The 22,324-nt window shown below is 34.3% G+C and overlaps 2 protein-coding genes and 1 long non-coding RNA gene across 3 annotated transcripts; 2 read left to right on the top strand and 1 right to left on the bottom strand.

The window, feature by feature from the left end:
* Positions 1 to 445: 445 nt before the first annotated feature.
* Positions 446 to 894, bottom strand: LOC148197354 (uncharacterized). Its single transcript, XR_015780250.1, has 3 exons — positions 843 to 894; positions 583 to 680; positions 446 to 476 (listed from the first exon to the last, which is right to left on the bottom strand). It is a non-coding gene; the product is annotated as an uncharacterized LOC148197354 (long non-coding RNA).
* Positions 895 to 7,552: 6,658 nt separating this feature from the next.
* Positions 7,553 to 10,995, top strand: LOC148197353 (uncharacterized). The gene is made up of 2 exons (XM_088092946.1): positions 7,553 to 10,307; positions 10,440 to 10,995. Exons 1-2 carry the CDS (start codon positions 7,700 to 7,702, stop codon positions 10,832 to 10,834), a joined length of 3,003 nt encoding a protein of 1,000 aa, XP_087949072.1. The 5' UTR covers positions 7,553 to 7,699; the 3' UTR covers positions 10,835 to 10,995.
* An 8,487-nt stretch (positions 10,996 to 19,482) lies between these two features.
* On the top strand, positions 19,483 to 21,926 carry LOC124828776 (NAC domain-containing protein 73-like). Its single transcript, XM_047302152.2, has 3 exons — positions 19,483 to 20,018; positions 20,279 to 20,471; positions 20,890 to 21,926. Exons 1-3 carry the CDS (start codon positions 19,905 to 19,907, stop codon positions 21,420 to 21,422), a joined length of 840 nt encoding a protein of 279 aa, XP_047158108.2. The 5' UTR covers positions 19,483 to 19,904; the 3' UTR covers positions 21,423 to 21,926.
* Positions 21,927 to 22,324: the final 398 nt, after the last annotated feature.

Raw genomic sequence — 22,324 nt, 5'->3', positions numbered from 1 at the left:
TTACTCTCCTGCATTGTGGTTCAATCCAGTAGCTTCAATGTTACCAAAACAGTGTTTCTCAATCTGTTTTGAAGTACCATCAAAATTACTTTAAACTTTCAATCATCCAAGTATATTAGATGTTGTTTGTACTTTACTGTTGTATATTACATAACCTTTTTATTTAGACTAAACTAACTGCAAAATCTACTGCTAGAGCTACATCTACTTAAATCTAGAGCTAAAGACACTATTGGCAATCTATGTTAAAGAAATAAAGCTAAGAAGTTAAGTAAATCAACAAAGAATTGAATGAAATGTGAAACAGAGTCAAGAAAGAACCTAAAAGTACCTAAACAATATTACCTAAGCTATAAACAATCTAAACAAAGCAACACAGAACAGAATGTAACCAAAAAGAATCTAAACAAAGCACAACATTATCGCTCTGATCAAGTGATAATTCTGACCGTTTTGATACAGGAGACGGCAAAGCACTGCTAAAATCTCAAATTTAAGCTAAAATCTCAGTACTGTAAGCTTGAATTAAAGCACCATAATAAAAGAAACAAAAACTACTAATAACAGATTTAAAACATTTACCTCTTTCTTTCTGTTTCAACAGGAAAATTGATTGTAAATTTGCAAAGGGATGCAAGAAAGGAGTTTAAAGGTTCTACAGCTCGCAGAATACCACAAGCCTGCGAAAGTTTTCAATCCAATATCATTTTAAGTTCAAAGTTGATTCCAGATGTCATGTATATAATAAATTTAATATATATAATATATATATATATATATATATTATATATATATATATATATATATATATATATATATATTTCAAGGCAGAACTGACTTACTTGAGTAAATGCCTGGTATCCCTTTAATATTTCTAAAACAATGGCCTCTCCACGTGACCTTCAAATTAACCTCAAGTCAAATGTTAAGAAATATATTGAAATCATAACAAACAATATGTGGTTAATTAAGATTAATTGTAACCAGGATGGTACAAAAATATCTTAGAGCACTAAACTACGTTTTATATGATAAAATTACTCCAAAAATCCAGCAGATTATCAAGATCTGACCATGTTCAAATTTAGAATTTCATATGAATCAGAAAGAAGCTTAGGTGCTTTAGCTCTATGACTCGATTCTAAAATAACACTAATCATGCTTATTCAAACATGCAGAATTATACAACACAGACAAACCACAGATATATACAGATCAAACATGCAAAATTAGAATTTAACAAGAAATATGTACAACAGAATCAAGAAAACTAAACACAACATGTACAAGAATAAAGCTGGAAAAAGAAAACTAAAACTACAAGCTACACTAAAAAGAAAATTTGTTCAAATAGGCCACTCTTTTCTTATAAACTAAAACTAAAACTACAAACTAAAACTACAAGCCACTCTTTTCAGTAGTGTCTCCATGGCTTCCTTGCCTTCCTCCTTCCCAACTCTCTACTGCAGCAACATCTCTCCTTCCACTGGCAGCTGTTGTGTGTGTGGCACTAGGCTGGAGATCTTTCCAAACCTTTCTGCACTTTTCTCCTCCCAAATAATTGCCTTAGTGTTTTTAGCATTCTTTGCTTCCTTTAACTCTGCACAACAATCAAGTTCAAAGTTAGGTGCATCTGTTAGGACTCTTAGTTCTGGCTGTGTAACAGAATTTATCTCAGTGCAAATGGAGCAAGAACCAGATTCACAATCACATCTGAAATTTTCAGAAAACTGTGTTAGATCAAAGTTTAGTCCTAACTCTATAAGGTTCTCAGATTCCACAGTTTCCATCTCAAAATCATTACTAACATATGCACCATCAGCAGAATCAAAGGTTAATTCAAAGCTATTATCACTCAAAATTTCATCAAGGCAATTATGTACATTTGACTTTAAAACAACATTTATACCAATGGGTTCAATGGCTGAAATTGAATTAAGAAGTTTAGCATTATCATTCAAAACTGTATCAGTTTCAATCATAGACTCTATAGCATCAATGTGCAGCAAATCACAGGAATTTAAATGCATAAACAGCTCAGGCAAAGCAATTGGAATTTCAAAGTTAAATAAACCTGCGCTGGCTCATTGAAAATGTCTTTACTAATAACAGCAGATTCATCAATTAAGTCAGCACAATCCACAAAACTATCATCAAATTCAGTGCACACATCATGAAGAATATCAGCAGTTTTAATATGTTCTACAACAAAAATTTCATCCAGCAATTCAGAACAACCAGGTATAATAGCAAGAATATCAGGAAGGGTTTCTCAAGTTCAGCATGCATGAGATTATCAAAACTAGTTTGCACCTCACTAGCTGCCTCATCATGATTCTCACCAATGGCATCAGAGAGTGTGGGAAAATAAGAGAGTGTGGGAAACAAAAACAAAAAATGCTTCAGAATCATGAAACAAAAAACGCACACGCTAATCATAAAATCCAAACTGTCACACACCAGTTACAGTGCCACAAAAACAAAAAATGCTTCAGAATCATGAAACAAATGCTACAACAAGTGGATTAAGAAATTCAAGCATTGATACATCGATTACTATTTTAATTTCAACTGAAGAAGGGATCTTCACAAGGAAAGATTAAAAATACGTACTGGTTGAGTATAGAGCACGCTCATTTTGAAGGCCAAGCTGCAAGTGGACAAAGACCTAGCCAAGCCAGAGATTCCGACGATGCTGAGAACAAGGCCGTGACAGCGGCGCATCCCACGACAGAGAGGTTGGACGGAGCCGAGCGAGCCGGAGGCGGAGAGCGCGTGGCGGGAGACGAGGTTCGTGCGGCGGGAGATGAGGTGCGTGCAGCGGAGGAGGCCGAGGAAGAGTGCCATGACGGTGTCTGCGATCTCCTCGGCGCGCGAGGTGTCGACGTGGACGAGGCGAAGACCGAGGTCAGCTGAAAGGGCGGAGTCGACGGCGTGGTCGCCGGAGTCGACGGCGTGGTCGCCAAAGCCGAGACAGAGGATGAGGTGGTAGGAACCGAGGCGGCGCTGGGCGGCGCGCGGGAGGTAGGCGAGGGAGTGCAGGAGGACCGCGACAGCAGACTCGATCTTGCCTTCGGAGAGGATTAAAGGTCGACTGCTGCTTGCTGTTTGGGTGGAGAAGTTTTAATGAAGACAAAATTTGGGAGAATGGATACCCAAATTCTAATTTCATAAAGTCGAACCTTGTACCGACGGGTATATTCCTTCGGTAAAATCACTACACCAATACCGAAGGTTAAAGTCCTTTGGTAATCACTGCACCAATACCGACGGTCAAAAGCCTTCGATAAATCAACTTTACCGAAGGCCCAAAGGCCTTCGAAAATACACCTTCGGTAATTAATCACTTTCTTGTAGTGACTTGGGTAATTCGAATGAAGGGTACACGATTATGAAATGATATACAATAAATATATACCACAGCCAGCTTTCGCCTTCAAAACGTATTGTTGGAGAGATTTGTCAAGAGCAAACATGAATTAAGGAAGCAAAATTGCATGCATGGGTATTATTGCAACATAAAGAATGCTTCCAAGGAGTCATCTATGATTCCTAGAATTTCAAGAGCGGAAGGAGCAAAGCATTCTTCATTTGCACCAAGAATCCACACCTACAAGAAAAAGAATAAATTGAGGAAGACGATTTTGAAATTACCAAAATGGTATATTTTTTTTTTAATTTCGAAATTAAGTAGGTCTGTCATATTACAAGTCTTCCCATAACAATTTTGCTAGATTTAATTTGAAGTCATGACATAACTACTTTCATTTTACGAAAATAAAGAATTCGTTTCATCATGCATGACAATAGTTTTTTTTTAATTTGCTAATTTGTTCCATTCCATCTTTAGTTTGCCTGTTATCTTGTACTTTTAAAAAAAATTCTCTTCTTGTAGATTGATTAGATTGCAAGCAATAAACCTCTTATTGTAGATTTTTGTCAAGACATTCTTCTAATGTATCCACTCTGTTCTTGATCCATGACTTGACCAGGTTGATAATTACAGTTTCGGCCTCAAAAGGACACATCTCCCTTATAACATATTTCCCACCATCGTCACTGTCAACTAAATCTTCCACTGTTATATGTACCAGATCTTTCTCCAATTTATCAGCAGCCATCAACGTTTGCACAATATCAGGAGTCAACTCCGTAACACTCTTCACATATTGCTTCAACTCATGACCATAACATACAAGAAGGGTAGCAACAACTGGATGTCATCTCTTCAGTTTGTCCTTCGACGGATGTCAATATCCGTGAACGGATGTTGACATCCGTTTAAGAATCCATATATTATTGAAGGGTAAAAGAGGAATGAGGAGGTGCAAAGAGCAAGTGTGTGTGGTGGATGAAGTAACTCTCTCACTAAAAATACAAGTAATTGGATAAGAGGTGATTCATAATTATGCATTTATTGATAGTAATTAGTTGAATTAAGAATTTACACTATTGCATAAATGCAATGACATTTTTGCAGTATTGGAAGTACATTTCACACGACACTAATAGCCCTATTGTTATTTGTTCTTGACAGTTTCTACATGCATTTACTACTTAGACATGTATAATATAAGATATACTTTGGTTTTTGGGTGAAAATGTATTGATAAACCTTAAAGACACTTTTTGTCTCCCTTTTTTCCTCTTTAGAAGAAGGATTGCGTAGGAAGAAGAGGATTTCAACATGAAGTTTTCCTCATGTGATGGATAGTAAAGATGGTCAGAAGGCCACATAAATGTCAAAACAATACTCTAGCAACATTATAGGTTTATTGATTGGCTAAAATCTATCCAGATTTTGAAAAGATGTAAATTGGTTTTCTTTAGTGATATAATGACCTCCTGTGACTTTAGAGATGCTTATGTTATACCTTTTGTTCCAACTTAACAGGGGTTGGAAATGTGCAACACTTTATACTTTTACTAATACTTTTCGACAAAAAGAAAGAAGAAAAGAAATGCCTAAGTGTCCTGATCGGACAAAAGATTACATATAAAATATTGGTTTAATACATCATTCGGTCCCTACTTTTGGAGGTTTGGTTCAAAGTGATCATACCTTTTAAAAAATTTCAATAAGGCCCATATTTCGTTAAAAAATGTTCAATAAGGTCCTTTTGGCTCACGACGTTAAAAACATAACGGTGCAAGTGCCACCGTGACCAAAACTGAGTGACCTGTGCAGTTTGATGAATACGTGGCAGGTATGATATATTTTACTGTGTAAATTTAAAAGAAATGATGTAATTATCATCCTTCTTGACTTCTCTCCTATTCTGAAAATCTCTGGGTTCAACAATGTGGTGAAAGTGGTATTCTGATCAGTGTTGGCTGTTGATTCCTTGAAGGTGAAATTGGAACAGTCTACATAAGTGAGGTAAGTGGTCTTAATCTACGCCTACTTACTTGACATTGTTGTTGTTGTATTTGGGGGTTAGGGTTTAATTATATTTTGTGTTAAATATACGTATTTTTTTAATCAAAATTGGTGTGTTGGGTGAGGCTACTTTACCATTGGTCGTGTCAAGTTCTGTGGCAAAATCAGATGTTGCAATACACAACAACATAAGGGAATTGCTGGCGCGTCTTCAGATCGGGCACTTGGAAGCAAAGCACCAAGCTATAGACAACGTGGTTGATGCCATGAAGGAAGATGAGAAGAACGTTTTAGCAGCTCTTGGTCAGAGCAACATTGCTGCTTTGGTTCAATTGCTTACAACTACCTCTGTCAGAATAAGAGAGAAAAAAGTTATTGTTATATGCTTGCTTGCAGAATCTAGTAGTTACGAAAATTGGCTAGTTTTTGAGGGAGTTCTGCCACCTCTTATAAGGCTTGTTGAATTTGGTAGTGCAGTGGACTCTTTAGGTGTTAAAGTCGGGATCTTTAGGTAAAGATGGATGCATCCCTCTCCTTGTCAAAATGCTTGAGGCTAAGTCAAACAGTGCTAGAGAGGTTGTTGCTCAAGCAATTGCAAGCCTGATGGTTGTGTCTCAGAATAGGAGAGAAGTCAAGAAGGATGATAATTACGTCATTTTTTTTTAAATTTACACAGTAAAATATATCATACCTGCCACATATTCATCAAACAGCACAAGTCACTCAGTTTTGGCCACGGTGACACTTGCACCGTTATGTTTTAACGTTGTGAGCCAAAAGGACCTTATTGAACATTTTTTAACGAAATATGAGGTCTTATTGAACTTTTTTAAAAGGTAGGATCACTAACCAAATCCCCAAAAATAGGGACCAAATGATATATTAAACCTAAAATATTTCACCAAAATTTATATTACATCGATTATGGAATAATTGATATTCTATAGGTTGAATATTTTACATTGGTAGAATTTATATCAATTATTAAATCGACGTAATAAATAGATAAAAAATAACCAATTTAAAATGTAATTTTTATTCTAGTATTATTTGAAATGTCTTTTATAAGTATAATTAACAAGTGAAAAAGTAGATATTTAGAGTCGAGAAGAAGAACGTGGGAATACATGAGATCAAAGAGAGGTGTGTTGAGGTTACTATGTCCTTGTAAGAATATAATGTAATTACAAATATTTTTCTTTATACAACACACGTGAGTCTATTAGAAGAAAACTTACGGTAGAAAGGGAAAAAGGGAATTGTTTTTCTAAAGAGCAAAGAATGGGAGGTAATGCTTTTGTGAATATATTCTACTTTAGACGTGTGGTGTATAGATGTTTGCATTCCTGAAGTTGAAATTCTTTGGAGGTTTTACTAAACAAAACATAAAGCTAAAACTGTAAGTTTGATGTTCTTTACCGAGATATGTATGAAAGTAACAACACACTTGTCCTTGCATATCTTTTTCTGGGTGTGGACCAAATCTTACATCCTCAAACACAATGGTCTGTTACCCTCCCATTCATCTACTCAGCCAAATAATTGGCACCCTATTGTCCATTTTCTAGTTGAGCATTCATGATTCTCTGTCTCTACCTTAATTCAGTCAAACATGCACAGTGTAATCATTAAGAAAAGGCAAACCCTACAAACCATTTTAAGGTTATCGTTAAAATATTTTAAAGTAATTCTTTATAAAAAATGTAATTTAATTACAAATCATCTTTTATAATTTTTACAGATTCATCTGTGTCTGAATTAAGATATTCAGTTTGGATATACAATACTATCATTTTATCATTAATCTTATGAGAATAATACTAATTAAGTACTATGTAGTAATTCTATATACTTCTTGGTTGAAAGAAAGAAGTACAGTATTTGTTTAAAAATGAAATATAATATTTAATGTTAATGAAGCATTTCTTATTATATTGTTCTGAGAGATAAACAAGTTATTTCTTGGTAACTGAGTGTACTGTCTTTGAAATTATTAGATTCTGTTTGCTACAGGTTTGAACAAAAAGTTCCAACAGGAATAGGATCTTCTGGTGCTAAATATCCATGCAAGAGAGAGAGAGAGAGAGTCCTGATCTTGACTGGAGCAAAACCTTCGAAGAAAGAACAGAGCAGAAGAGGAGATCCAAAAATCCATGCTCTTTCACTCACACCAAACTAAAAAACAGCAAAATAACAACTCATGCCATAGCCATGCTACGTTTTCAACTGATATGTTGCTGCGTTTCCTCCTTCCTTGACTTTCTCCATGTCTCAAAATAACTCTCATTATCCCACACCATAGCCAATACCAGAACAACCATGCTTCACCGTAGCCACCAACTACTTTTGTTTCTGCTTCTCTTTCTCTCTCTAAACCCCACTCTCTCTCTAAACCAAGACGGTCTCTTCCTGCTCCAGGCCAAGCTACAACTCTCCGACCCCACAAACGCCCTCTCCCATTGGAACCACCGTGACGCCACCCCATGCAACTGGACCTTCGTCACATGCGACGCCACCACCAGCGCCGTCGCCTCCCTTGATTTCAACAACCTCCAGCTCTCCGGCCCTGTCCCCGAAGCCGCACTCTGCCGCCTTCCCTCCCTCGCTAGCCTCTCTATGGCCAACAACAACCTTACCGGCATCCTTCCCGACGCCGCGTTCTCCGCCTGCGCCGCCCTCCGACAGCTCGACCTCTCCCAGAATGGCATCACCGGCCCCATCCCCTCCGCCCTCGCTCTCCTACCGGCCCTCGAAACCCTCGACCTCTCCTTCAACAACTTCTCCGGCGAGATTCCTGCGAGCTTCGGCCAGTTCCGTCAGCTCCGAAGCCTCTCCCTCGTCAGCAACCTCCTGAACGGAACCATTCCCTCTTTCCTGGGCAACGTTTCCACGCTCCAAACGCTTCATCTCGCTTACAACCTTGACTTCATCGCAGGTCACATTCCTCCTTCTTTGGGGAACCTCACGAATCTAGAGGAGCTCTGGCTAGCAGGGTGCAACCTTGTAGGCCCCATTCCTCCTTCTCTAGGAAACTTGACGAAGCTCACAAACCTCGACTTGTCCATGAACAACCTCGTCGGAAACATACCTGAACAACTCGTGTCGGGTTTGCGCAGCATTGTGCAAATCGAACTCTACCAGAACTCGCTCTCCGGCGCGTTGCCACGCGCCGCGTTCGCAAACCTTGCTAACTTGGAACGGTTCGATGCCTCCACGAACGAGTTGACTGGGACGATTCCGGACGAGTTGTGCGGGTTGAAGAAACTCGGGTCGCTGAACCTGTTCGCTAATAAACTCGAGGGAACTTTGCCTGAGAGTATAGTGAATTCGGAGAACTTGTACGAGTTGAAGTTGTTCAACAACTCACTCTCTGGGTCGTTGCCCAGTGGGTTGGGTGGAAACTCAAAGTTGCAGCGTTTCGACGTTTCGTTTAATCGATTCTTCGGCGAGGTTCCGGCAAGGTTGTGCGGTGGAGGAGTGTTGGAGGAGCTGATTTTGATTTACAATTCGTTTTCCGGGAGGATCCCAGACAGTCTCGGGGAATGCAAGAGTTTGAAAAGGGTTCGGCTTAGGAACAATAACCTTTCTGGGGTTGTACCAGGGGGGTTATGGGGTTTACCCCATTTGTATTTGTTGGAGCTTGTTGAGAACTCTCTTTCTGGGTCGATTTCTAATCGGATTTCCGGGGCACGGAACCTGTCAATTTTGTTAATTTCAGGAAATAATTTTTCTGGGTCGATTCCTGAGGGGATCGGTGAATTGGTTAATCTTGGAGAGTTTGTTGCAAATAATAATAATCTTACTGGCCGGATTCCGACAAGTGTGGTTGGGTTGAGTCAGTTGGATAGGCTGGTCCTCGGAGACAATCAGCTTTTTGGAGAGATTCCTGCTGATGTTGGTGGTTGGAAGGCGCTCAATGAACTTGATTTGGCGAATAACAGATTGGATGGGAGTATTCCTAAGAAGTTAATGGACTTGCCTGCGCTTAAATATCTTGATCTTTCTAATAATCGTTTATCTGGTGTAATTCCAATTGAGCTGCAGAATATGAAGCTGAACTTGTTGAATTTGTCGAACAATCAGTTTTCTGGGGCGATTCCTCCTCTTTATGCCAATGAGTATTATAGAAATAGTTTTCTCGGAAATCCGGGGCTGTGTAGTTCTCTTTCTGGTCTGTGTCCAAGCTTGGATGAGAACGAGGGTAAGGGCAGGAAATATGTGTGGATTTTCCGGTTCATATTTGTGCTTGCTGGGATCGTGTTAATTGTTGGGGTGTCTTGGTTCTACTTCAAATTCCGGAATTTCAAGAAGATGAAAAAGGGGTTCCAGATATCAAAGTGGAGGTCGTTTCATAAGCTGGGGTTCAGTGAGTTTGAAGTTGTTAAATTGCTAACCGAGGACAATGTTATAGGGAGTGGAGCATCTGGGAAGGTTTACAAAGTTGCGCTGAGCAATGGTGAGGTGGTGGCTGTGAAGAAATTGTTCGGAGCACCTAACATGGGAAATGGATCCGTTGATTCTGAGAAGGATGGATTTGAAGTTGAGGTTGAGACACTCGGCAAGATTCGGCACAAGAATATTGTGAGATTATGGTGTTGCTGCAACAGTAAAGACAGCAAGCTCTTGGTTTATGAGTACATGCCAAATGGGAGCCTAGCCGATTTGTTGCATAGTAGCAAGAAAGGCTTGCTGGATTGGCCCACGAGATATAAAATAGCTATCGATGCTGCTGAGGGGCTCTCATATCTGCATCATGATTGTGTCCCCCCTATTGTTCATAGGGATGTCAAATCTAGCAACATCTTGCTAGATGATGAATTTGGAGCAAAAGTAGCCGATTTCGGAGTTGCCAAAATTGTGAAGGGAGCCAACCAAGGTGCAGAATCTATGTCAGTGATTGCAGGATCTTATGGTTACATTGCACCAGGTACAATACAACCTTAAACTTGTATCATCAAACTTACTTTTTGAATCAGCTTGCAGACTGTTTGTGTCCATTTATGTAATAGTTAACGATGTGAATAGATTTAATTGGATTTGGTGGTTGAATTTGATGCAGAATATGGTTATACTCTTCGGGTGAACGAAAAGAGTGACATATATAGTTTTGGTGTGGTGATTCTGGAGTTGGTGACTGGGAAGCCCCCTCTTGATCCAGAGTATGGGGAAAAGGATTTAGTGAAATGGGTTTACTCCACATTGGATCAGAAAGGACAGGATGAGGTGATTGATCCAAGTTTGGATGCTGAATATAGGGAAGAAATGAGGAAGGTTTTAAACGTGGGTCTTCTTTGCACTACCTCTCTTCCTATAACTCGTCCTTCAATGCGTAGAGTGGTCAAAATGCTGAAGGAAGTAACTGCACCAGATCTTCCCAAATCCTTAAGTGGAAAACTCTCTCCTTATTTTCAGGAACTGCCCTCTGATAATGATAATCAGGGAAGCTTAGTTTGAGCTACATTCTCAAAATCAAAGTCTCACCTACAATTAATTTTCTCTTCAAACAGGCCAACGATCGTATTTAATTCCAGCTAAAAATGGTATAATGAAGTTCTCTCTAGATTATATTATGTTCTACTTTGCATTAAACTGTAATATAATATATTTTCAGGAAATTTCCTTGTGCCAATATTTATTCCTCCATATCTAGTTGCTTTGCCTTTCATTAATAGCACTGTCACTTACCTATAGTACTGAGTCTGCACATGATATCAATACTTCTGTCCAACAAATTAAGAAAAATATTAAGAACATATTCTTTATCACGTTCTTTGAATATATTCTGATTAAAGCTTATTATTGGATTGTGTTACTGATCACAGAAAAGAAAAAGGACCGCATGGCAAAATAACTTAGCCAGTGACAGACTTCGTTATTATTTTTAAGGTTTAATGTCTCGGTAGGTCCCTATTTTCGGCGTGAATCTCAAATAGGTCCATTTTCTTTTCGGCGTCTCAATTGGGTCCCCATTTTTGTAAAATTGTAACAATTAGGGGTCTGCCGTCAAATTGGACAAACGGCCGTTTAATTGTTTCTTACGTGGCATGAACAGTGTTTTCAGTAATGACACGTGGCATGATTCCCATCTGACACGTAAGAAACAATTAAACGGCCGTTTGTCCAATTTGACGGCAGACCCCTAATTGTTACAATTTTACAAAAATGGGGACCCAATTGAGACGCCGAAAAGAAAATGGACCTATTTGAGATTCACGCCGAAAATAGGGACCTACCGAGACATTAAACCTATTTTTTAAAATATTACAAATTGTTCATGATTGTGATGTTGGCACAGAGGATTTTTGTAGATCGACTGATTTGCCAACTTTTGATAGAGATCACCCAAATGGAGACTGCTTCAAATGAAATCTTAAATTTAATGCGTAGGGATATATTTTCCTTGTTTAGGGTAAGATTAACTTCGAAAATGACAATGTTTAGCATATAATATTTTATTATTGATGTCACATTTAATTAATGCGAATACCTTGTTCGGATATTTGTTATTGATGATTATGATACTTTCAGAAAAACAATTTACAACACCATTTGATTACTATTTGAAAACTTTTATGAGAGTAAAATAGTTCTAGAAAAATTAACTTTTATATTGTAAAGAAAATAGAGAGTGAAAGGTACTGAAAAGCAGTATCAAATATCAAATGGGTGTAAAAAATTTCTGACATCAAAATACTACTATCGTCCATATTTTTATATTAAAAGGGATATTGTAAGGGCTTTAATGTGTGTAGAAAGACTTGATGATTATACATGTAAATCAAATTTTGACTCTTTTGGTTTTTTTTTTAATTCAAAATGTGTCAATTTGAGGGATTTTAATTATGTTAATTCTAACCAAAGTTTAATAAATGAACTGGTGATAATAATAGTAATAAGGTTTAGGACATAAGTCATGCCTTATCATAATTGATTTGGTGAGTTGGTTTTTTTTTTTTTTGACTGAAAAAGTCAGTTTTGGTGTTTGGGATTGAAATTTTTTCTACCTGAGCAGGTTTAACTTTATTGACAATAATTTGCTTGAAATGTTTCCTTAATGATAATGAAAAAGGTTTGGAGGAAAAAATAATTCATCTTGTAGTAATTGATATAATGGACCCATTTTGGTAGTCAAAACTTTTTTCCACTCTAACAGTCTAATTTGAATTAAAAAAAAATCTTTATTCTAAATTACTGGTCCGAAATAAAAAACAAATATTTTGGATCAATTCTTTATAGAGTGTTGTTCCCTTCACCACCACTAAATGCTCCTTACACTATCTCATGCCTAATTTTTTCTTTTCATAATTTAATTATTGTACAGTAAAACTGTTGACATCCGTTTCACCTTTAACGGATGTTGATATTATCACATCCTAGAAGGTTACATCTTTTAACTTTTTTTTGTTATTTTAGTTTATTGTTTTTATTTTAATAGTGTTTTTCATTTGTATATATTTATGTTTTTGTATTATTTATTTTATTTATATATATTTAATAATAATTATTTCTTTAAATAAAATAAAATTAATTTACATATAATTGCATAACATATTATAAAAAAAATTAAATACTCTGTAAACTAATTTAAAATACAATAAATTAATAAATTAAAAATTAAAAAAAAAATAAACCAACGGATGTGGTATAAAAATTTAACTAATCAAATAAAACATATTTAAATAATCAATTAAATAATAATACATAATTAAAGTAAAATAAATAAATTTAATTAAATTAATAATAACTATTTCATTAAATAAAATAAAATTAATATAATACAATTACGTAATATACTAGAACAAAAAATTTTAAATACTCTATAAATTAATTTAAAATATAATAAATTAATAAACTAAAAACTAAAACAAATTTAAAAAAATTCTTGAACGAATGTGACCATATTAGGGATGACAAAAAAACCCGTACCCGTAGATAAAATCCGTTACAGGTATTTAGTATCCGTGGGTAAAAGATATCCACAAGTAGCGAGTAACGGGTATTTTAATACCCGCTTGTTAACAGGTCGGGTTTGAGTGAGATTATCCGTACCTACAGGTACCCGTTACCCATTAGAAAAATGAAATTACAATTTTATCCATTAGATTTTTTTTTTTAACTTTTTAATTAGGCTTTTTTTTTCTGTGAAATCTTGCCTTAAAATTGGGCCAAGCCCAAATCCCTTTTTTTTAGAGTTTCATCATCTCATGTGCAACATCATTTGAAGTTCCCGTAGAAGCCGCTCCACAAACCTGATCTTTCATCTCCCGTTACAATGCTCATTCAATGCTTCTTTATCTATGGGAAAAAAAATGAAACTTTCAGGTAAAGGTGGGAAAAAAAATGAAACTTTCAGGTAAAGGCAAGCTCAAACCCAAAAGCTGAATTAGAGGTTTTTGCCCCGTGCCTTACCACATATTCATTCTCCACCTTTCCCACCGATCAAACACTTATCCACCGATTGATCTTGATTTCCACCGTTCAACCTCTTCTTTTCAACCCGGAGTGCATCGACGAGGCACGCACAACAGTGACGACTGAATCTGCGGCGATGCGGCAGAGGTGGCGAACAAAGTGGTCGACGACGTGAGGAGACAGTGATGAGAGGCAGATCTGAGATGCTTTGGTGCAGATTTGTGATGTTTTGGTGCAGATCTGAGCTTGGACAAAATGAAGTCAACAACTTTTGGAGTCCCGATTTCTCTTTGAAATGCATATCTGAGACGCCTTGGAGTAGATTTAGGGTTTGTGAGTTTTTTTTAAAAAAAGAATAGATTCTGGGCCATTGGGCTTGATTAAACGGGTATAAACGGATATCCGCGGATTGGAAAAAATCTACGGATTTTTTTAATGCCGCTACCCAGTGGTAGCGAGGCGGGTAACGGGTAGAATTTTTACATGCTGGTCGAGTTCGGGTATCACAATATTCGTGTCTGACCTGATATGTTATCATCCCTAAAGCATATCCATTAACGGATGTGGCATATCCGTTTATCATAATCAATTAAAAATAATATAATTTAATTAAATTAATAATAATTATTTTATTAAATATAATAAAATTAATTTATATATAATTATGTAACAAATTTTAAAAAGTAAATAATATCTATATATTAATTTAAAATACAATAAATTAAAAATTAAAAATTAAAATAAAAATAATAAAAATAAAATACACAATCTTCTCAGATGTGGCATATCCCTCAACGGATTTGGGGAAGAAACTTTTCAACATCCGTTGAAGGCTTAAAAAATCCTTTAACAGATCTTGAAATCCGTTGAAGAATTTTTTTTTAACAAATGTCAACATCCGTTGAAGAAAAGAAGTGAGAATGTAAGATTTTTTAAAATATAAAAATAATTTTAGAATTTTTAAAAAATATAATGGTGTAGAAAATAATGTGTAGAATTTTTAAAAAATATAATGGTGTAGAAATAATGTGAGGTAACGTAGGAGTAACCCTCTTATTGTGAGGTAACGTAGGAGTAACCCTCTTATTTCTAGAACGATTTTCTTGAGACAGTGTACATAAAATATATATTGAAAAAGAAATTCAGAACACATGAAATATATTCAAATTATTTTCTTCATATTCTCTCTTCTTCTCTCTTTGCAGCAGCAGAACAGTGAAGTACAGTGGTGTGGGGTGGTACAATAGTGAAAGATATTTGAATTTTTTCTAATATTTTGAAGGTGGATTTAATAATTGCGAGGGTGCAGTAAATAATAGCCTCGTTGCGGTCTTTAAAAGGTCCAACATTTAAACAGTGAAACAGATATATATATATATATATATATATATATCCATACTTGTATTCTTATTTTTTTTTCTCAAATCTTGTTCTCACAATTATCTTAATCTATTTTCTTTTATCTTATGTATTTTATGTTCTTATCTGTTTTTATTTTATTTCTATTTTAAAATTAAATCTTGGGTGTTGCTCCTTCCACCACCACAGTTTCTTTCTCCACCTCTCTAATTTATTTTTTTTCCAAAAATATCTTAAATTAATTTTTTTTTTACTTTTACCATTAACTCTTTATACTTTTAATTAAAAATCTTAATTTTATACCCTCCTTCCAACATACCACACTCAAAATAAAAGTCAAATAGTTAAAACAAAATGAGATTTATAAAATTAAATATACAATTTTTGTATTCTCTTTCTTTGCTCTTTTGAATACGTATTTCTCATCTAACTTTTATGTCATTTTTTATATATCAAAACTTGTTCTCTCAATTGTTTTAAACTATTTTCTTTTTTTTCTTTATTTTGGTTTTGGACTGTAGGAGTCTTAGGTCAAATTCGAGGTTAGAGATGGTTGAAGACCACCATAACCAATTGGGTAGGACGTGCAAGCGACTGACTGAGCACCGTAGTAGATCAAGCAGGACATGCAGAAGACTGCTCGAGCACTATAGCAGACCGGATAGGTTATTAAGGAGATTGGGCGAGCTGTTGAGAAAACTCGACTAGATATTGTTTCGCTGATTTAGAGGAAGTACATACAAAAGACAATTTGATATTTAAGTAAGTGACCATTCATATGACTAAAAAATCATATTGTATGCAAACCTTTATTTATAATAGTTGTGATGAGCCTTTACATTTTGCTGGTCTAATGACAACTCAATCACATCTTAATATGCTTTAGGGGCTAAATGAGTTATTACCGTTGATCGGCCTACTCAGGTTGATAAGATCGATCGATCTGGTTGGTCTAATTAGATCGGATCGGTTGACCTGGTTAGCCTGATTAGTGTAATTGGTCTATTTGGCCTGTGGTAATATTAAATCCTTTGGAAGTTCGACTATACAATATATTTTTTAATATTTAATTGTCTTAAATGTTTATTTTCTTGAGATATTTCTTTTATTTCAATCTCATAGTTATATTTTAATGTTTTTCCAAAAAATTATTAACTTCAAGCAATCTTATACCCCAATATCCATTTATCTAACTTAACTTTTAATTTGTATGTTCGGAAATAGTTATGATGGATTTTAATTTTTATATTTTATTATGAATTTTGTTGACATGAAAATAAGTATTAAATTCCAATGCAGCTACAAACTTAAATATTAAAAACGAATTTTATCTGGGAAAAATTGTTGATTTTCCTTATTTTTACAAATATTGAAAGATATGTTTTAATCAAAAGTTATTTCTTAATTACTGTCACCGCCGTTTTTCTTTATTCTTTATTTATTTAATAGGAGGTTCAAAGAGTTAATTTTGTTTTACTTTATTCACTTACTATATCTCTAAGATAGACCGATTTTGACATGTTAATTTAAATTATCAAAATAATCATGTTTTGAATATGGGTTAAAGCCTTTACTCAAAACGTTTCATGTGATATTGAAAATCGAATAAGTTATTTAATGATTTTTTATCATCTAAATTGCGTTGTTTGTTCTTTTCTATTTTATTTAAATTATATAAATAAATACTGTTAAAAACACTCTGCTCAACTAAGTAATATAATTAATTGATTAGCATAATAACAAGTAATGTGCTTGATCCATAAGTCATACTCAACTTCTCATCCTAAATACAGAGACATTGTTACATAAATCTTGTGAGAAGCAAATATATAACATTATATCAAAAGTCTGCTGAAGTTTATTTTCAACAGCAGAAGATAATATTTTTATTTTCTTATTTAAATCAATATATATTTTCTCGTGCTGTTTTTATATTTTCTTAGACTTAGTTGGACAAACATGTTAGTACAAATTAAACGTAAAAGTATGGAATCCAATAACTTGCTTAGAACGTCATAAACACTCTGTACATTGTAGAATTTTTCAATTCCTCAATCATTTGAATATACGATGAGACCACCATCAACCATCAAACTCTTTTGCTATGCAATACTTACATTGCAGGTATCGAAATTATCGTTTAACATTTATATTAAAAAAATACGAAATCTTAGAATTAAAAATACTTTTACCAAACAAATATGTATAGGAACGTGTGGAAAAGGTCACAGTCAGATTTATTTATTATGTTGAATAAAAACAACTAAATTTATCGATAATAATTGTACTGAAACTATAAGATATGCATTTATTAGCTTCAATTTTTTCATTTTTTTTTCACATTAGTTATTTTAAAGAAAGTTTAAATTTAACTGATTTTTCTTTTCAACATAGTTCTTCATGTATAGGTATTTAATGTAACAGAAATTTGGTAACGATGATAGATCTAATAACAAATTTTAAACTTAATATATTTTTACAAAATAACTAATATATATCTCTAATTTACGTGGAATATAGAATCTTTAAAAAATATTTCCTCTTCATTGTATTTTATCTCCTGCTTAAAACAAATAGTTAAGGAATATAAAAAAAAAATACTAAAATATATTTACACTCTTTATACATGATACTAAAGATGATTTTTTTACATAATTGATATACTTAGAATGTACTAATAATGTTGAATAATTTTTTTTTAATTTGAATTACTTTGTGAAATAGCAATAAAATTTAAATTATTTATTTAGAATAATATTGAAATAAATTTATAATTATGGTATTAGAGAAGTAAATCACAATAAATTAAGAAATGCAATTATTTTTAAGCATGATATACTGAAACCCAAAATATTCTTCTTGTCTACCTTGTTTCAGCAAGTGCCTTTGGACTTTAGGGTCTCTCTTATCATTAGTGTAACTAAAAGCCACAAAGATAGAGAATATAAAATCCAACTGAAGTGCTAATCATTAGCTCTCATATAACTTATAATTAATTAAGAAAAGATAAATAAAGCAAAAAGAAAAACAGTAACACAGTAGAAAAGACCAACACTGAATTAAGAGTATCATTGGCTAATCCTTTACCCTTTCCTGTTTGATAAGTTATGTGTAATCCAATAATAATATATATATATATATATATATATATATATATATATATATATTATATATATATATATATATATATGGAAATAAAGCTTTTTACCCTTCACTAGATTTTTCGCATATATTCTCTATTTATACTCATTTCTTAATTTACACATTTATTTCATGAAGTACAAGTAGGCCTATGACTGTAATTTTTGCATGAAAAATTTTGGTATCATATGGCAATGATTTTCTTACTTCTCTTGGCCAACTTTGGTAAATAAAGCCAAAGGTTGATAATAAGATTATTGTTTTATGTTCATAGGTCCCATTTGGCTATAAACATTATACACATGTTTGTACTTGTAATATACAATGATTAATTCGGAATAGGAAAATGAGAATTTTTTATATATAACTGATCTTCAAAATAAATTCTTTTACATTACTATTTTGGGATATATATGGAAAATTAGGGGAAAACAGAAGAAATAAAATTATAATGATTCAAACCTTAGTATTGTATGTGTAATATTTTTAATAAAATTGTAAATCATTGTATGATTTTTTTATATTGTTGGAAGTTTTATATTAACTAAAAATAAAATTAATTTAGAATATAGATATATATTATAAATCTTATTTTAAAAATATTTTTATAAAATTGAGTTAGATTTAAAATTTTAATAAAACGAATTAAAGTTTTTTAAGTGCATGATGAAATGTAGATAAGATTTGGTAGATGGAGTTTGAAATATATTTGTTGTTTTTCCTTTCCTTTCCTTGAATAAGTACATAAACATTGACAGATGGCAAAAGATAGTGTGGTGAAACTATCAATGATGTTGAGGGCTAAGCCTTTGAAGGTACATGGAGAGGGAGATTCTTGGTATGCATGAGAAGTCTACGTGAAGGAATGGAGTTATGGTTGGCTCATAAATGTTTTTTAATTTTGTTCTTAGTTTTGAGGTATTAATATTTTTAACTTTATTTATACTCCAGGGTGACATCGGACCTAAGTTCTGCCTCTGTGCTTACATTAGGTTGCCCAAATCCCACTCAACTCTCTCTTCTACCCTTATATATCACTTCTTTCTTTCCATCTTAAAACTCCTTTTCTTTTATTTTTAATTAAATCCAAAGCTACCTTTGGTCAGACTATAAAGGATCAAAATCTACATTTATTCCTCTACAAGTTTTCATACAAGTATACAAAGCAAACCAAAACTTCAGATCAAAGCAATCTTTTTTATATATTATTTATTTTCATTCTTCTCTATATCTCTCTCTGCAACTAACCCCATTACTTATTTCAGTTCCACTCTATATTTAGAATTTTTAGGTATAACTCTCTCCTAGAGGGAGGTTGGCAAAGACTGCAATATATTCTCTCATGCAAATAAAGTGAGGGAGAATTTCATTCCTTCCCAACCCTCAACAAAATCTGGCATGAGGGGAGCAACCTTTAGAAGAGACAACATTTTCTTTTCCCCTTCTATTTAATTATTACTACTTTAAATTCATCTCTTCTTAGCTCAACCTTTCTCTCACTCTTCCTCACTTCATCCTTCTTCAGTTTCTGTTCCATTTCTTTTGGAGCAGCATAAGAGAACAACATACCCAGCAATGGAATGAGGGTGAAAAGAGAATATATAACAAGGAAATGACTCAGTGCAGTTACCCTGAAAACAACCATACCATCATTGTGGAGAGGCACAAAGATAGCTTCATCAGAACATGTCCTACATGTGGTCATCATATCAAATGCCAGGAGCAGGTTCACATTAATTAACTCCTTAATTACTCCATGCATATGCATACTCATACTCATCATCATCATCATCATCATCATCATCCTTTTGTTTGTTTTCTGCTTGAGTTTGAATTTAATGATCCAAGGTGTTTATTTCTGATGCAATTTCATGGACACTTTTGTATTGTTTTCTAATCAGCATTAATATATGCATTGTCTTTATTACTGTTTTATTGGGCCTTTCGTTTCAAGAATAAATATAAATGTTTGGTGTTGATGTTTAGGCTGCTGGAATTCATGACTTACCTGGACTTCCAGCTGGAGTAAAGTTTGATCCTACTGATCAAGAGATTCTTGAGCATTTGGAAGCTAAGGTGCGTTCTGATATTCACAAGCTTCATCCGTTAATTGATGAGTTCATCCCTACTCTTGAAGGGGAGAATGGAATCTGCTGTACCCATCCAGAGAAGTTACCAGGTAATTAATTGATTTCCATTTTTCTCTCACTCATTCAACATTTCTAATGAGGAATCTCATTGAATCATCGTTATTAAAATATTGTTTTTCAGACATAATATATGCATATAGTTCCTTAAGATACATGGTCAGACATGTTTGTTTCCTTTAAACTTCCGCAACTTCAAACTGAGAAAGCATGAACTTTGCCGAATTCACACTTTTGTGCAGAAGATGTGACCATTGACAACATCATGTCATCCATTTTATAACAAACTTTTATTTTATTGTGTAAAAATCGGGTGCAACCAAACTTTGAGTTTACAACTGTTTCTCTTCATGATCTGGCACAAGAAAGCTCTTTATATTAAGAACTCAAATTTTCTGATAAACTTTGATGTAAACTAACATCTTAATGCTTTAATGAACTATACTGCAGGAGTTAGCAAAGATGGGTTGATCCGACATTTCTTTCACAGGCCTTCGAAAGCATACACGACAGGAACAAGGAAAAGGAGAAAGGTGCACACAGATGCTGATGGCAGTGAGACACGGTGGCACAAAACAGGTAAGACTAGGCCAGTATACATCAGTGGGAAGTTAAAAGGGTACAAGAAAATTCTTGTGCTTTACACCAATTACAGAAAACAAAGGAAGCCTGAGAAGACAAACTGGGTGATGCACCAGTACCACCTTGGCAATAATGAAGAGGAGAAGGAAGGAGAATTGGTGGTCTCCAAAGTTTTCTATCAGACACAGCCTAGACAATGTGGTTCACTCATGAAAGACTCATATCCTGCTAAACTAAACGGTGAAAGTGTGCATGAGGTAACTAATCATAAAAGCACTGGGTTTGTTGAATTCTACAATAATTCTTTTGTATCCTTTGATCAAGGGGACCAGCATAGGCCTAGCAGTGCACAACTAGTCACCCATTTCCCTGTTCATGATGGTGCTACTTTCATTCCTTGAAAGAAGTGGTGGAAGAGGGAGAAAAGTGAGATGCTATTCATGGAAGGAGAAGAAACATTACAATTGTATTCTGCAGTGAAGAAATAAGTTAATAACCAACTATATAAGTACAGTTAGGAGGGGAAAAGAGGGGACGGAATAAGGAGAAACTGCTTCATCTGAAAGCTAGTGATCAGATACTTCAATTGAGGAAGAAAAAAGCGGGTGTGGAGACCAAAGTAAACAAAAAGCCAAAACTATTTGGCTGTAACTTTGTTTACTTTCTTTTATTCTTTTACAATTTTTGAAGGTTAGCTGCTATCATGCTTTGTGCAGTGACACGAAAAAATATCTGAATTGTCCTATACTTGGGTAAATACTAACCATCAATCTGTACAAACATGACCTTTACTTTGAACTACATATTCCGTCTGGTGGGTTCTTTTACTGAGTTTTGTTTTATGTATGTATACGATTCGGGAAATTATACTCTTATTGCGTGTACATGTTACTTTTATGACAACAGTGGTGAGAAGAGAAGACAGATATGCAACAAGTGACAGTGAAAATAAATAAAGAGAGAAGGCAAAATTAAACAGCATTGTATAAAAGAAAAATATGAATAATATAGCTAAATCCACAGAAAATGTCATTTTAGGATGTTAGGCATCACAGCACATTTAAGCATCCATCAATGCTGTGATATGACGTGCTATTCTTAGACCATTCATTGGAGCTCTTTTAAAAAATATAACCAGTTGTCAAAATAATAGCATTACTACGAAAAATGCAAATAAGTTTCTCTAATCTCACTGTAGAGCCCTTCAATATTATTTTACCAAATCGCGAAGTGCAAACATAAGAAGGTCAACAACTTGAAGAACCAATTGAGTGTTGAAAAGAGACAATGCCTAATGAAATGA

This window comes from Vigna umbellata, chromosome 6 (assembly GCF_029865625.1).
Source record: "Vigna umbellata cultivar VRB3 chromosome 6, Vumbellata_1.0, whole genome shotgun sequence".
Classification (NCBI taxonomy): Eukaryota; Viridiplantae; Streptophyta; class Magnoliopsida; order Fabales; family Fabaceae; genus Vigna; species Vigna umbellata.
The sequence above is the reverse complement of the archived record's forward strand: the minus strand, read 5'-3'. Positions and strand labels throughout refer to the sequence as shown.